The sequence below is a fragment of the Orussus abietinus genome, unplaced genomic scaffold, assembly GCF_000612105.2.
Source record: "Orussus abietinus isolate OABI.00-Male unplaced genomic scaffold, Oabi_2.0 scaffold646, whole genome shotgun sequence".
NCBI classification, from domain to species: Eukaryota; Metazoa; Arthropoda; class Insecta; order Hymenoptera; family Orussidae; genus Orussus; species Orussus abietinus.
Window position 1 is genome coordinate 522 of NW_019394790.1, and position 14,801 is coordinate 15,322.

Genomic DNA, 14,801 nt, shown 5'->3' on the forward strand with positions numbered 1-14,801 from the left:
CTCTCGATAACGCTAGTAGGGAAATGTGAAAATCATGCGCGAAATGACTCGGCTTATATCCGCAGTTAGGTAAGCCTCGGGAGGATTTTTCGCAGTTTTCGAGTCTCACGTATACTTGACGAGTATAGCGCCGAATGCACACATGCTCAACGTCTCGATTTGTAGCTTGGCGCTTGACTGGTTGGGACGCGCGAAGATTTCTAGGAGCTATCGCACTCACACAGATTCGCTGCACGAGAGTTCCGTACGCGATACCGACGCATGCCCCAAAGCTCCGCATCACGTCGGCTTCCATGTAACAATGTACTTAATAGTAGTAGATAAGTAGATAAAGTCAAATGGAGCGTCACGAGTGTTCTTCCATTACCATCAAATGCGAGCAGTGTAGGTAAGCGTAGGTAAGTCACCACCGTCAACTGCCGCATGGTATTACCATCACGAATACGTGAGCCGCCAACGGCGACTGATAGATGGTACCGCCATCGCGAGTGCGCGGGTCCTATCAGAAATTCGTTGCGCCGCCCTTGGGAGCAAAAAACGGTGAAAGCTAACGTACGAAACCAGAGGGCAGCACAGGATGCGATCACACGTTCCTGCCCGTGAGCAATCTCCCAACTCATCTCTGTAGGTTGCTCATGGGAAATACTGCCATTGAGTTTGTTCGCGATCGTTTAATCGACCGGGAAATATGAGTATAAAAAGAAAAACGAAAAAATTTCGGGTTCAAATACTTTGTGGAAACTCATGAAACTTTCCTTTAAGCGATTTTAATGTGTTATCAAGTGTGACGCTGACCCAGTAAAATAGGCTTGAGGTTTACAATGTTGTTAATTTTAAATTATTCCCGATTGGTCGGCAGGGTTTTCCTGATTCACTATGGCGGAAGCGGGCTCTTGTCCACGGTATATGCTCTGTTCGAGATGAATTAACGCGACGATCGTTCAAAATACGATATAACGAATGGACCTACAGACTTTTTAATGTTTTTGACAAATGTTAAAAAATGCGTCGAATTGGTCCTCTCGTCGGAGCCATCGACGCGGGTACGGGCAGTGTCAGATTTTTGGTAAGCATTGAAATGCTGACGTGCTGTCACGATCATGTCTTATCAACGCGCGCAAAAATTTGCATTTTTATCACAGATACTTATCAGCAATAAGTATGTTAAAAAATACTTGCACTCAAAACCTTTTACTCGGTATGTAATTGTTACATATTCTGCTTCACAAAATTTGATTCTATGTATTTATATATTTATAATTCATATATTAATGTATAAATTGTACGATTTAATGACTGGAAATTGTTGCAAGACAATACACTGGTTTCTGATAATGTAATACAAATTGTCTTTTAAGGTATTCAATGCCAATACTGCCGAAGTGTTGACATATTACCAAATAGAAATTGAGTCATTTACTCCGAATGAAGGATGGGTTGATCAGAATCCTGAGGAGATTTTAGACGCAACAAAGAAATGCCTTGTAGAAGTAGTGAAAAATTTGAAACAACTCAAAATCGATCCCAATGATCTAGTTGCGATTGGGATAACAAATCAAAGAGAAACGACAATAGTATGGGATCCAATAACAGGGCAACCGTTATGTCCAGCTATAGGTAAAGAATTAAAAAATTTTGTAACGTTGAATATGATCCACATGTTACTATTTAAAACATTTATTAGATTATTTCTTTTTCTGTTATTTATTATGTTAATTCAATGTAAGTAACTCTTCGAAGCAAAACTGGCATATTATAAATGAAATTATATTATTCATTGATATACTGGATGTATATTACGAGGGATATTTAATTCCATAAGATCAATGTTGTTCTCTTCCCACAACAGTATGGATGGATATGCGGACAACAGGCATTGTGGACGAATTATTAGATCATGTTCGAAATCGAGACCAAAATTATCTTAAGCCGCTCTGTGGATTACCACTGAGTCCTTATTTTAGTGCATTAAAATTAAAGTGGATGATGAAGAATGTGTCAGCTGTCCAAAATGCAATTAAAGATAAGAGATGTCTATTTGGTACTGTCGATTCATGGCTAATCTGGGTAGGTAACTTTGGAATACTAATATTGTTTTAACAATTTTCATTTTCAGTGTGTTATAATTTTGATAAGATATGGGCAGTGCATTTCTAAAATTCTATTTGCAGAATTTAACAGGAGGACCGAAAAATGGTATTCACATTACAGATGTTACAAATGCATCCAGAACAATGTTGATGAACATTATAACACTGGAATGGGATCCAACTTTACTCACGTTTTTTAAAATACCAGCATTCATCTTGCCAAAGATTCGCAGTTCATCTGAAATTTATGGCCGCATTGCTGATGGCCCCCTTCAAGGAATTCCCATATCAGGAGTAGATACTTGTCTTTTATTTTATCTCCAGTTCTATAAGTTTTTTGAGATGATGTGGATATTTGACGTTTAATTTTGATTAAAACTGTTGAAGATTTATTTACAAAGTCTTTTGAATCAGTGCCTAGGTGACCAGCAATCAGCGTTGGTAGGACAAATGTGTTTCCAACAAGGACAGGCAAAAAGTACTTATGGAACTGGGTGTTTCCTTTTATACAACACTGGTCCTGCTGTAAGTTATGTTTTAAGTAGTTCATAATTGAGTTGACATTACTTCTTTTTGAGAGCATGGATCCCTGGTCCTGCTGTAAGTTATGTTTTAAGTAGTTCATAATTGAGTTGACATTACTTCTTTTTGAGAGCATGGATCTGAAAGTCACTGAGCTAATGTAAAATGTACTACATTTTCTAATGTATTATATTAAACAAAAATTAGATTGCAGAATCAACTCATGGTATGTTGACGACAGTTGCATACAAGATGGGTCCAAATGCAACAACTATGTATGCTCTTGAAGGTTCCGTAGCTATAGCTGGTAAAGTTATGCAATGGTTACGAGATAATCTTAATATTCTGGACGATGTGAAAGATTCTGAAAACATTACCAAAAGCATAACAAGCAGCAATGGTAATGTTGTATTTGTACCTGCCTTTTCTGGTCTGTATGCTCCATATTGGAAACAAGATGCTAGAAGGTTAGTATATTATTATTTAACTGTTATGAAACGTGTGAAAATTTCAATCCATAAAAATGAATTTTGATTGATCTTTTTGCTGGTATTATTACAGTGTTATTTGCGGAATAACTGAAAACACAGACAGAGCGCACATTATTAAAGCAGCCTTGGAAGCTGTCTGTTTTCAAACGAGAGATATTTTAGAATCTATGAAGAAAGATACAGGATTACCCTTATCGAATTTATTAGTTGATGGTGCTATGACATCTAATAACTTATTAATGCAAATGCAAGCTGACATTTGTGGAATTCCAGTGTGTGAGTAGGGATTCTGGTAATTTTTATTCATTAATTATTTATAAGTCATGGATAAATATTGATGAAATATTTATCTTCCAAGATAGTTAGACCTTTCATGTCAGAAACAACTGCACTTGGTGCAGCAATTGCTGCAGGTAGTGCAGAAGGAATCCGTAGGTGGAATGTTGATCCAGATTCTACCGTACCAAGTGATGTTTTTCTCCCATCTATATCCGAAGACGGTAAGTTTATTAACACATTGGTCGTTAATAATTCTATTTCGAGTACCTTCAACTTTTTCAATTATGTTTAGATCGGGATATAATGTACTGTCAATGGAAAATGGCAATTGAGCGCAGTTTGGGCTGGGATCCACCAGCATTTCCCGAAGGTAAAACAATACATTTATATATGAAAGTAATACGATGTATTTGTCTTAATTTTATTGACTATTAACATTGAAATCCATACATTCCCAGATCACGTACCGGATATTCAAGCAACAACTGCATCCGGTTTCTTTATCATTGCGACGATAGTTATACTTATCATAGCAAAATTCCGAGATTCTATCTAATTCAGTGCAAAGTGCCTGACTACTAATTTTAATACATTTCAAAAGCCAAAAATTGCGCAAAGCAATTAATCATTACCACCGTACTTGTTACTACTTTAATTATCAGAAACTTATACATTAAATAGTTTCATATAAGACGGACCTTTCCGTGAGTAGTAGAAAAGAATTTAGTAAATAAATAATGTTAATTGCCAATGACTGTCAATATTTTATTTTGCAAAAAGGAAATAAATTTTCCCTGGGAAGAAGTGACGAGAGAGACGACGTTTGTATGAGAAAATGTTATTAAAAGTAGAGTAAAGAAAAAAAAGAGTTGCATAAAAACCAAAGCACTTCTAAGAATTCATTAAAATGATGGTTTTCGGTTATCCTGAACGCGATTTTTCGCATTGTGATAGTTATTTTCAATTATATAAGTAGTGGACGATCGCGGTTCTGTGGCAATTATTGACTCGTCATCGGTAGTTGACACATTTGCCGTTTTTGGTTTCGCGGCCAACACTTCCATTGTTAGCAAATTCGTTGGAGCAGTTGACGAACTTTGCTGATCCACCTTCTTGACCCCTTTCTTGATTAAAATTGATGGCAGATGTTCCTGAAAAATGTATATACTTGTAGAGTATAGTTTTGGATTTAAATAAGTAGGGTGAAATGTGTAAAATACCATTGATTTGTCTGTTGACGTTTGAGCAGTCGCTACAGATACGGCTAACCATGCATCCTCTTTTATGTGGACAGTACGTAGACGCATTCTTTGAGGTGTTAAAATACGAGTGATTAGGGAGCGACACGTATGCGATACCTTCGGTTCTTTCGGGAATGTCACCTTACTTTGAACTTGCTAAAACGGGAAATCAGATAAAAGTATAGCATATTCTTATAGCCTGCGTAGTTGCATAAAAACTAAAGATACAGTCTTGCATCTCGGAAATCTAGGATTAAACATTGCCATTAATCGGATTTAATGTTGCAAGAGTATGGAATGTAGTTTTTGTAAGTTATGGAATGTAAGTACCTGGGTACCTTTAGCAGCTGAGCGTAGTTAGTATCGTCAAATGGGAGCCGACCGTATACCATCGCGTATAAGACCACACCCATTGACCATACGTCGGACATTTGAGGCTGATACGGTATTCCTCGTAATATTTCCGGAGAAGCGTATGCATAACTTCCGCAAAATGTTTCACTCAGCTGAGCTATTCCGTTTTTAGGCTTCATGTGTCCTCGAGCGAAACCGAAGTCCGACAGTTTGATATTCATATCCTGGTCCATTAAAAGATTCTCACATTTTATATCCCTGGAGGAAAGTCATGGCGTAAAACTCCCTTTAAATGATTTTCATTTTATGATGTTATACCTGTGGACCACACCTCGTTCGTGGCAGTAATCAACTGCATCGACCAATTGTCGGAGCCATCGACGGCCACGACCTTCATCAATGTAAATGTCGCGACGAATCACGTCTAAAAGGCTTCCGTTTTGAGCATATTCCATTATAATGTAAACCCTATATTCATATGTCTTATTTGGTTTGGATTTATGGAAAAGGAAAGTAGGAAACAAGGATGGAAGTGGATTTTTTGTGACATGAAGAAAAGGGATCTGTGGTAGAGTATGGACTGACCGATGCGTCGTCTCTATCGCTTGAAAGAAACGAATCAAATTCGGGTGCTTCAGTCCTTTGACGACTTCGATTTCACGGGGAAGGAATTTCTTCAAGTAATCCCCCGGTGCTTGGAACTTTGAAACTATCTTCACTGCCACTTGGCAGTCATGCCGGTCGGATTTAGCAACCTGTTGCGCATAAATATGCGTGAAATAAAAATGTTAACTTTAAAGGGATGTTAAATCATCTTCCGTACTTTGACTGTAGCATAGGATCCAGCACCAATAGTTCTTCCCAGAGTATAACCGTGCGACTCTAAGACCGTTAATTTTCGCTCTGATTTTTCTCCATCTTTTCCGACAGCAGTAATTCCGGTTCCTGTTACACTCGTCTTTTTTTCGACTATCGGCACCGCTGCCATTTCATTTGCAGAATATTCTTGCACACGTGAGTACCTCAACGTTACATTTTCTGTACAACGTCAGCGATGACATTTCCGTATAAAAATCCCTCACCGATGAGTGCTTTTGCTAGCGAACATTTCGGGTTGTCGTTTAAAACTTGGTTCAGATGTTCATTTAGTTTTTGTCAAATTGTTAACATGAATCGGCAGGGAAATGCTGCACAACGTTTTAAAGTTACATTATTAAAGCTCACTTGGGACTTTGAAATGTACAGCCGCGAGTGGCGAACGTCGAAGAGGTCGAAAACATTTGAATCGTATTTCCCCGTGTCGAGGAAAAGATGCGATATGCGCCGGTAGAAAGAAATGTGTTGGTTCAAATGTGGCGCCATTTTGGGTATATCGTCGAGCTAACGTCCAAGATGGCGGCTCCCTAGGTAGGTATGTAGTTGGCCACATGGCCGCTGGATGACAGGCCGCGCGCCGGATGTGCTCGTCTGCTGCAGCGACGTTGCGTTCAACTGTCCGCGCTGGCTTGTCCAAACGGATCGCGGGAAGTCGAAAAATTATCGGTAAAACGGCGGAAAATTGGCAGAAACTGCGAACGACAACTAGTATTGGTCTTTCGCGTCGAGATTTTCTTTCGATTCATCGTGTCCGAGTGATATTTTGTAGTTTCGCCGGCGATGCTGTCTCGGCGCGGCGGTGGGGGGATCTGTGGCTCGCTTCCGTTCGTCCGCGAGGTCAGCGAAGGGTGGCTGCGTTCGGTGGTGCTGTTGAAAAACACGATGAAAATGGCGTGGCAACCACAGGAGGAAGGACTCAGGCAAATCTTGGCGCTTCTGAAGGAGTCCCAGAGCCCGGATACGGCTACTCAGCGGGCCGTGCAACAAGTATCCTTTTATTTTTGATATGCATCGAGATTTTTTAACGGCGCGGGACGCAAAACGCCTTTTCCTGGAGTCGTTGTTCCACCTCGAGAACGACCTGCTCCCGAGGCACCGAATGCAAAGCCCAAGGGCGTGCTTCTATTGACAAAGTTTGTCCCGAGGGTAGATTCCTTAGCTTCTGTGCTCATTCTGCAATTCTAGACCTTGTCTTGAAACGTTTTAGTTAAACTTTTGTGACGGAGCAGGTGTTTTTAGAGTTGTTTGATAGAGTGCTGTTACAAGGCTTGGATAGGATTTTCATAGTATATATGTATTTTTTCGTATGGAATTAGATAGGCTTCCATGGGCTTTAATATTCTCCGGTGTTAATTTTCAGGAGTTTTGATCATCGGTCAGTCTTATAAGGGACACGTATATGAGATATCCACTGACTTATCTCCCCACTGTGGCTTGGAACGATGAAATTTTATTTATTTTATCTGAATTAATAATTTTCCTACATCGCTTTACTTGACTTTTTGGATTTATGAAGAGAATAACCATTAATCTTGATGTACGTCAGTAGAAATTTCAAAGAAGGCCATATGGTTTAGGTCTAACTTTACGTCGTATGGTAGCTCCTATACCATGACCTCAATACTTTTTATAAGGAATGTTATAGAGTTATGTCCATTTTTATACTTATTGTTACAATTGCTTAGATTGTTTATATATATAAAAAAAAACTTTGTTACGTGTAACATTCACGTTATTTAAATAGTTATAAAAAAGCATGAGCACAAAGTACCATGAAAATCAATTATTTCCTTAATAGTCATTTGTACAGAAATTGGAGGAGCTGAATAAATTTCCGGATTTCAATAATTACCTCATATTTGTCTTAACAAATTTGACTTCAGAAGGTATGGAAAATTGATATTTTTAAATAATATAATTTAACTTCTATTTAGGTTATGAAACGTGTAACATGGTATAGTTATATACTATGTGATTTATATTATTTTTATTAAATATAATGGACCTAATAACTTGAAATAATGCGAGCGTATCAATAAAATAAATTCCATTCTTGTTTTTAATACCATGATTATTTTTTATTGCAAGATGAGCCCACAAGATCTCTCAGTGGATTAATTCTGAAGAACAATGTCAAGGCGCACTCCCACAAATTCCTCCCAGATGTAACAAACTTTGTTAAACAGGAATGCTTATCAGCTGTTGGCGATCCCTCTCCTCTGATAAGAGCTACTGTAGGTATCTTGATAACAACCATTGCATCGAAAGGTGAGTAACGGTCAATTTTTAATAATGTGTAATATATAGTATTAGTCCATGTATCTATTAAAATTAAATAATTTGTTATTACTGCTTATTCACTACAATAGGTGAATTGACTTCTTGGCCAGAACTATTGCCAACTTTGTGCCAGATGTTGGATTCGCAAGACTACAATGTTTGCGAGGGAGCCTTTGGTGCTTTGCAGAAAATTTGTGAAGACTCCTCAGAGATTCTCGACTCTGACGCTTTGAATCGTCCATTGAACGTTCTTATTCCCAAGTTCCTCCAGTTTTTCAGGCACTCTAGCCCAAAGATTAGATCACATGCAATTGCATGTGTCAATCAGTTCATTGTTAGCCGTACACAGCCATTGATGGTACATATCGATAGTTTTTTGGAGAATCTCTTCCACTTGGCAACCGATGACGATCCTGAAGTGAGGAAAAATGTTTGCAGGTTGGTTAACATTGCATTAAATTTCATTTATAAAAATTAATAAAATGTAATGGAATTATAAAACTAATTTATACCATTTCATATTTTCTTTCAGAGCTTTGGTTATGTTGCTGGAAGTACGAATCGATAGATTAATTCCTCACATGCATAGTATTATCGAATACATGCTGATGCGAACTCAGGATCCTGATGAAGGTGTTGCACTTGAAGCTTGCGAATTTTGGCTATCTCTAGCAGAACAAGCAATTTGTAAAGAAGCACTTGCACCGCATCTAACTCGATTAGTTCCCATTTTGGTACGTAATTAATCGATCAGTTGTGTATAAATTCTATCTCATCTTTAAAATCTTTTCTGTACATATATCTATTAAATTTTCTACTATAGGTGAGAGGCATGAAATACTCAGAGATTGATATAATACTTCTGAAAGGCGATGTCGAGGAGGATGAAATGATCCCCGATAGAGAGGAGGATATTAGACCCAGGTTTCATAAATCAAGGACTCATCACAGTCATCATGGTATGAATAAACATACAGATGAAAATGGTGGTTGTGGAGATGATGAAGATTCTGATGCAGAAGACGGCGGTGACGATGATTCTACTCTAAGTGACTGGAATTTGAGGAAATGCTCAGCTGCAGCTCTGGACATGTTGGCTGGTGTCTTTAGAGAAGAGCTTTTACCTGTTTTAGTACCAATATTAAAAGAGACCCTCTTTCACCAAGATTGGGAAATCAAGGAATCTGGTATTCTCGCTCTGGGTGCTATTGCAGAAGGTAATTCATTTTTGGGCTTTGATCAATTTTTTTTTACTTAATTCATTAATATGATCATATTGATTTGTCTTCTTGGACCTCTTTTTATTTTCAAAGAGAAAGTATTATTTGATCAGATAATTTCAAAATCAAAATATTTGATATAAGGGCTACATTTAAAGACAATATTTGCTCTCTCAGGTTGTATGACGGGGATGATTCCACACTTGTCAGAACTTATTCCTTATCTGATAAGTTGCTTGAGTGACAAGAAAGCATTAGTGCGCGCCATAACTTGTTGGACGTTGAGCAGATATGCCCATTGGGTATGCTCACAGCCACATGACACACATTTGAAACCTTTAATGACGGAATTACTGAAAAGAGTTCTCGATGGCAATAAACGTGTACAGGAAGCCGCATGTTCGTCGTTTGCTACTTTGGAAGAGGAAGCATGTACGGAGTTGGTGCCGTACCTTGGATTTATTCTTGAGACGTTGGTCTTCGCGTTTGGTAAGTATTTTTTTAAGAAGTAAGATGCATCTAAAATGATTATAATGATGAGATATTTGGATTAATTTCTATGACTAATAATCCTGACTTGATTCTCCATAGGCAAGTATCAACACAAAAATCTCTTGATTCTGTATGACGCTATTGGAACGCTCGCAGATTCAGTGGGTCATCATCTGAATAAACCAGATTATATTAATCTTCTCATGCCACCTTTAATTACCAAATGGAACGTGTTAAAAGACGAAGACAAGGATCTCTTTCCACTGTTGGAATGTCTTTCGTCTGTTGCGACTGCTTTGCAATCTGGATTTCTACCTTACTGTGAACCCGTCTACAGGTACAAACATGTTCACTTAATTCAATTAAATGAAATTATTTCTGTATCTGTAAAGATGACAATTGATTTTACATTTGTTTTGTACAGGCGTTGCGTGTCTCTTGTAGAGCAGACCTTAAATCAACATATTGCCAATACGCAGAGTCCAGAACAATTTGAAGCTCCAGACAAAGATTTCATGATTGTCGCTCTGGACCTTCTTAGCGGTTTAGCAGAAGGACTCGATGGCCACATGGAACGTTTAGTTGTTAATAGCAATGTGATGCAGTTGTTGTATCAGTGTATGCAGGATCCGATGCCAGAAGTCAGGCAAAGTAGTTTTGCTCTCCTTGGAGACCTCACGAAGGCTTGCTTTCAACATGTTCTACCTTGTACGCGTAAGCATCCAGGGAAATTAACCAAGCTTGATTCTATCAACAGTGAAATTTTCAACCGGTGCTTCATGGATGTCATTTTTCCTCTACAGCGGACTTTATGCCGATACTGGGGCAGAACTTGAATCCAGAGTTTATATCCGTATGCAACAACGCCACCTGGGCAATAGGAGAAATAGCAATTAAACTTGGTAAGTTTCAGTCATATGTATTAACAGGGGATTTACTTTAAAGGTAATCGATCAATCCGATTTCTAGGTCCCGATACGAGCGCCTACATTCCCTTGATCTTGACTCAGCTGATCGACATAATCAATCGGCCGAACACGCCCAAAACTCTCCTGGAAAACACCGGTAAGTGACTCCTCGATAACGTATCTTTGTCCTCGGTCCCTGTGATCGGATGCAATCGATCGATAACGAATGCAACGATGTAATTCAACATTTAACTAGAAGTAGAGCAGTAAAATGCCTCTCTCAAGTACATTATTTTTGCTTACACTAGGATGCTTTTTGTTGACAGTAGTAGTGCCCATGATGTGCCCTCGATGCAGAAAGTTAAAAAATAATATGTACTCCAGATGACTCAACGAAGGGTTTCCTAATGTAAATAGCAACCCGTTTACAAAGTAGCATACTTAGCTCTTAGATGAAGTTCGGTTTTAGGTTCGCCAATGATTTATTTAGCGAATTATTTTTTGCTGACACCGATGACCACGCGGAAGGACGCAGCGTAAAATTTCTAGGATCTAAAGTGGTCTCGTAGGACAGCGCTTGCACGATAACCAGTCGACTTATTACGTGTATTTGTGCACTGTATTTAATTTTAGTGGTGTGCGAAAACCTAAAAGCTCGGTAAAGATTACTACAAAATAATGGGCAATGATTGACCCCTAAAAAATGCCCGATCTTATAATTTCTCGACGATGTTTTAGATAATCCGTCACGGCAAACGGAATCGAATTAAAGCAAATGAGTTCATTAGACGCTTATAATTTGATCGTACATGTCACGATTATTCATTATCATATGCCGGTTATTTGATCATGGGCTCGCACGCTGCTATCTAATTTTTGTTATTGTTTCAGCAGCCACGAAATCTAAATATTATAGATATATACATGTATATGATATATATCTAGCACGGTCTTACCTATGTTGACTATATATTTCGATATATTTCATACGTTCGTCTCTATGTGTTGTTACATTGTCTCTATTGATTGCCGATTAATTGAGAATTAACGTGCAGCGCATATTCTCACCCTGAGTTGATTGTTGGTTCGCTATCAGTTTGTCTTATTGTTTGTGTTTCCGGTCACTTCACTACACTTCACTTGACTACTTACCGAAATGAATACGAAACCGTAGCCATTACGATCGGTCGCCTAGGTTTTGTGTGTCCCCACGACGTCGCCCCCATGTTACAGCAGTTTGTCCGACAGTGGTGTGTAAATTTCTTTATTATTATATTCTACCAATTCTATTTTTATTAGCACTTTATTACATATATATATATATTAAATTGATGATACATCCCTATATACATCCTGTATACAAGGTATCAGGTGCTGCAGGGAGTTGATCTTCAAGCCGATTGCACTTCAACTGTCGGCAATATTTTCCTCCGTCAAACAATTAGTGTCACTTTGAAGAATGTTATTATTTTGAGTAGTTCATCGATGCAGAAGTCACGATTACACATTATCGCTAGAAAGGAAAACGTAGCAAGTAGAGCGACAGTCTTCTGCATTGTATTATGTTATTATTATTCAGCGAGGCCACGTTACAAGCTTTTCGTCATTTTTATTTTGCAATCGGCTCGAATACTGACTCTTTTAGACTTAATGGAAGCATTTTACATTTCGCTAATTGTACAGTGTGTACCAGAAGTCTTAACCAATTATTATATATCAGTACAGTTTCAAGGGAGCGAGGCATTATTCGTAACATTACAATTACTTTTTTTTTTTTAAGACTTGACTTCCAAGTTGAATAAATCACTCGTTACTCTTTATTCCACGAACTAAGACTAAAAGCTACTTAACACGTGCCTTTCTCTCTGAACGAAGCTTCAACACTCAAACACTTAAACATAACCTATTCAGCCCACTTTTCAAATAGTCGGATCGCGAAGGTGGTAACTCATCGGTCGATTCTGGCCAAGAGAAGAGAAACGAAATACTTAGGAGTCCATCAAGGAGACTTTCAGAATACCTTCCCCGATTCGCTCCGACATTTTGGTTAAAACAATGTCGACGTAGTAACGGCGACGAGTCGGGGCAAATCGAGGAAGGCTCTCGCGATCTACCCCCTTCGAATGCCACGTTTTTCGTCGCTTTGAACCTGATTATCGGTCCCTAACTTTTTATCGTCGATAGGTGCACCTCCCTGAGGAACATTCGCGACAACGAGGAGAAAGACTCTGCGTTCCGGGGAATGTGTCAGATGATAACCGTCAATCCGGGCGGCGTAGTACCGGACTTCATTTTCTTCTGCGACGCCGTGGCGTCGTGGACAACGCCACGCGAGGATCTCAAAGACATGTTTCAAAAGGTGCGTTATAATGAAAATAAAAAAAAAAAATCAGAGGGAGAAACAACGACGAATCGTCGCACATAGGAGAATTTACTTTAATATAAAACGTGGCCATCGGTCGATTTTTAAAGGTTACACGTACATACAAAACTTTTGTTCTATACAAATATTCCTGTGTGCGTCGCCCAAATGACCGCTAGGAGATCTTAACGTTGATCGACCTTTGTTTTGCAGATATTGCACGGATTCAAAAACCAAGTCGGCACTGAAAACTGGAAACGGTTCTCCGATCAATTCCCGGCGCCGCTCAATGAGAGGCTGCAGAGCATGTACGGCGTCTGAGCGGCCCCGCCTACTTATGGTAAGAGATATCTCAATAATAGATAATGCACTAGCGTAAACATCGCGGATAAAACTAGGTGAGCGTTTCGTGCCAATATCAGTTGTAGTGCGGGGGTCCCTGAGTTCGTGCCGTTTAAATATTCCAAATTTTGACACATTGTTTTCTATGTGAGGGATAAAAGAAGATTCCCAAAGGTTCAAAAGAAGCTGTGAACAATAGAGAATATGCTGCTGATCGAGACTCTTTGATTTCATTTCTTGAAATACATTTTGTGGCCCCTGATTTTGTGTCGTTTAAGTATCTCAAATTTTGTCACATTATTGTTCTTTTATACGAGGGCTAGAAAAACTACCAGGATGTTCGAGAGAAGCTGTAAATGATGGAGAATGTACCGGTGATCGATATTTTTTCATTTTACTTTAAGTACATATTCTACAACACAAAAAGGGTCCACAAGGAACTCGTGGCATAAGTTGATATTCGGCGCGAAACCCCACCGAGTTTCTTGGTATCCGATAAACTTATCAAACGATCCGGGATCCCGAGATCCACGTTCGTCGACTGCTTGAACGAGACGATCTCGGTCCAGAAAATCGAGCGAAGGATCCTAGCCTAAGGACCGAGCTAACGAAGGATCGCCTAACGGGATGTTGCAGACGGCCGCTTCCGGGGAATGGCCGAACGGGGTTGGGCGGGGAAGAATAATAAGGGTGGACAGGGTGGGTGGGTGAAACCACGGCCTCTTCCGATCAAGACCGTCACCGTCGCCGCAGCCGCCGTCGCAGCCGTCGGCGTCGTCGCGCTAGCCTCGCGGTCGTTGTCGACCGACCGCCGGGGGCCTCGGGGGATCTGATGGCCGCACAGTCGTCGTCGTCGTCGCCGACACCGTCGGCACCGTCGCCGTCAGCCCGCACCGCCGCGCGGAGACAACGGGAGGCTGGCTGGAGGAAACTCCTGCCCGTGTAACCAGGAAAGGCAACGTCATCGGAGAGACACATTCTGGCCGATGGAGAGGAATCCGGGATGGGAGGGTGGGTGGGNACCGAGACATTGAACGGCAAACGAAATTATTGACAAATCGGGATATTGACAAATTGAGACAATCAACACGTTGGGGTGGTAGTGGGAGGGAGGGAGGGAGGACAGGGGAACCTTGCTTCGGGTCCTAGGACGACCATTCTCTAGGGGATCTTTCTTTAGGCAAGGTGGCCCTATTCGGGGGCTACGTCCTTTTTCGCGGTACCTTAACTGAAGATGAAGAGGAAAACAATGAAATACACGCCAACTTAGCGGCATTTGCGCAATTCGCGTCGTAACATGCTCCGTTTCGCATCGTAGTACCCGTTAAAGCCGCGTCGAGTAAA

At 39.9% G+C, this 14,801-nt stretch overlaps 3 protein-coding genes across 5 annotated transcripts; 2 read left to right on the forward strand and 1 right to left on the reverse strand.

Annotated features, from left to right (window-relative positions):
• The first annotated feature begins 636 nt into the window (after positions 1–636).
• Positions 637–4,133, forward strand: LOC105697277 (glycerol kinase). The gene is made up of 10 exons (XM_012420456.2): positions 637–1,066; positions 1,359–1,617; positions 1,850–2,067; positions 2,172–2,384; positions 2,505–2,615; positions 2,820–3,079; positions 3,174–3,379; positions 3,466–3,603; positions 3,675–3,752; positions 3,841–4,133. The coding sequence occupies exons 1-10, from the start codon at positions 1,004–1,006 to the stop codon at positions 3,936–3,938; spliced, it is 1,644 nt and encodes a 547-aa protein (XP_012275879.1). The 5' UTR covers positions 637–1,003; the 3' UTR covers positions 3,939–4,133.
• Positions 4,134–4,245: 112 nt separating this feature from the next.
• On the reverse strand, positions 4,246–5,727 carry LOC105697278 (testis-specific serine/threonine-protein kinase 2). Of its 2 annotated transcripts, XM_023433288.1 has the most exons (5): positions 5,563–5,648; positions 5,296–5,445; positions 4,962–5,235; positions 4,603–4,779; positions 4,246–4,533 (listed from the first exon to the last, which is right to left on the reverse strand). In XM_023433288.1, the coding sequence occupies exons 2-5, from the start codon at positions 5,430–5,432 to the stop codon at positions 4,285–4,287; spliced, it is 837 nt and encodes a 278-aa protein (XP_023289056.1). In that variant the 5' UTR covers positions 5,433–5,445; positions 5,563–5,648; the 3' UTR covers positions 4,246–4,284. The 2 variants fall into 2 exon arrangements, with proteins under 2 accessions (XP_023289056.1, XP_012275881.1); XM_012420458.1 differs by having other exon boundaries at positions 4,246–4,779; positions 5,563–5,727.
• A 973-nt stretch (positions 5,728–6,700) lies between these two features.
• On the forward strand, positions 6,701–14,454 carry LOC105697332 (transportin-1). 2 transcript variants are annotated; one of them, XM_012420568.2, is made up of 15 exons: positions 6,701–6,840; positions 7,664–7,739; positions 7,942–8,121; positions 8,223–8,571; positions 8,666–8,867; positions 8,957–9,350; positions 9,531–9,842; positions 9,945–10,182; positions 10,270–10,559; positions 10,649–10,747; positions 10,815–10,910; positions 11,928–12,003; positions 12,938–13,112; positions 13,329–13,455; positions 14,094–14,454. In XM_012420568.2, exons 1-14 carry the CDS (start codon positions 6,736–6,738, stop codon positions 13,434–13,436), a joined length of 2,700 nt encoding a protein of 899 aa, XP_012275991.1. In that variant the 5' UTR covers positions 6,701–6,735; the 3' UTR covers positions 13,437–13,455; positions 14,094–14,454. The 2 variants fall into 2 exon arrangements, with proteins under 2 accessions (XP_012275991.1, XP_012275993.1); XM_012420570.1 differs by lacking the exon at positions 14,094–14,454 and having other exon boundaries at positions 8,957–9,092; positions 9,153–9,350; positions 13,329–13,445.
• The last annotated feature ends 347 nt before the right edge of the window (positions 14,455–14,801 follow it).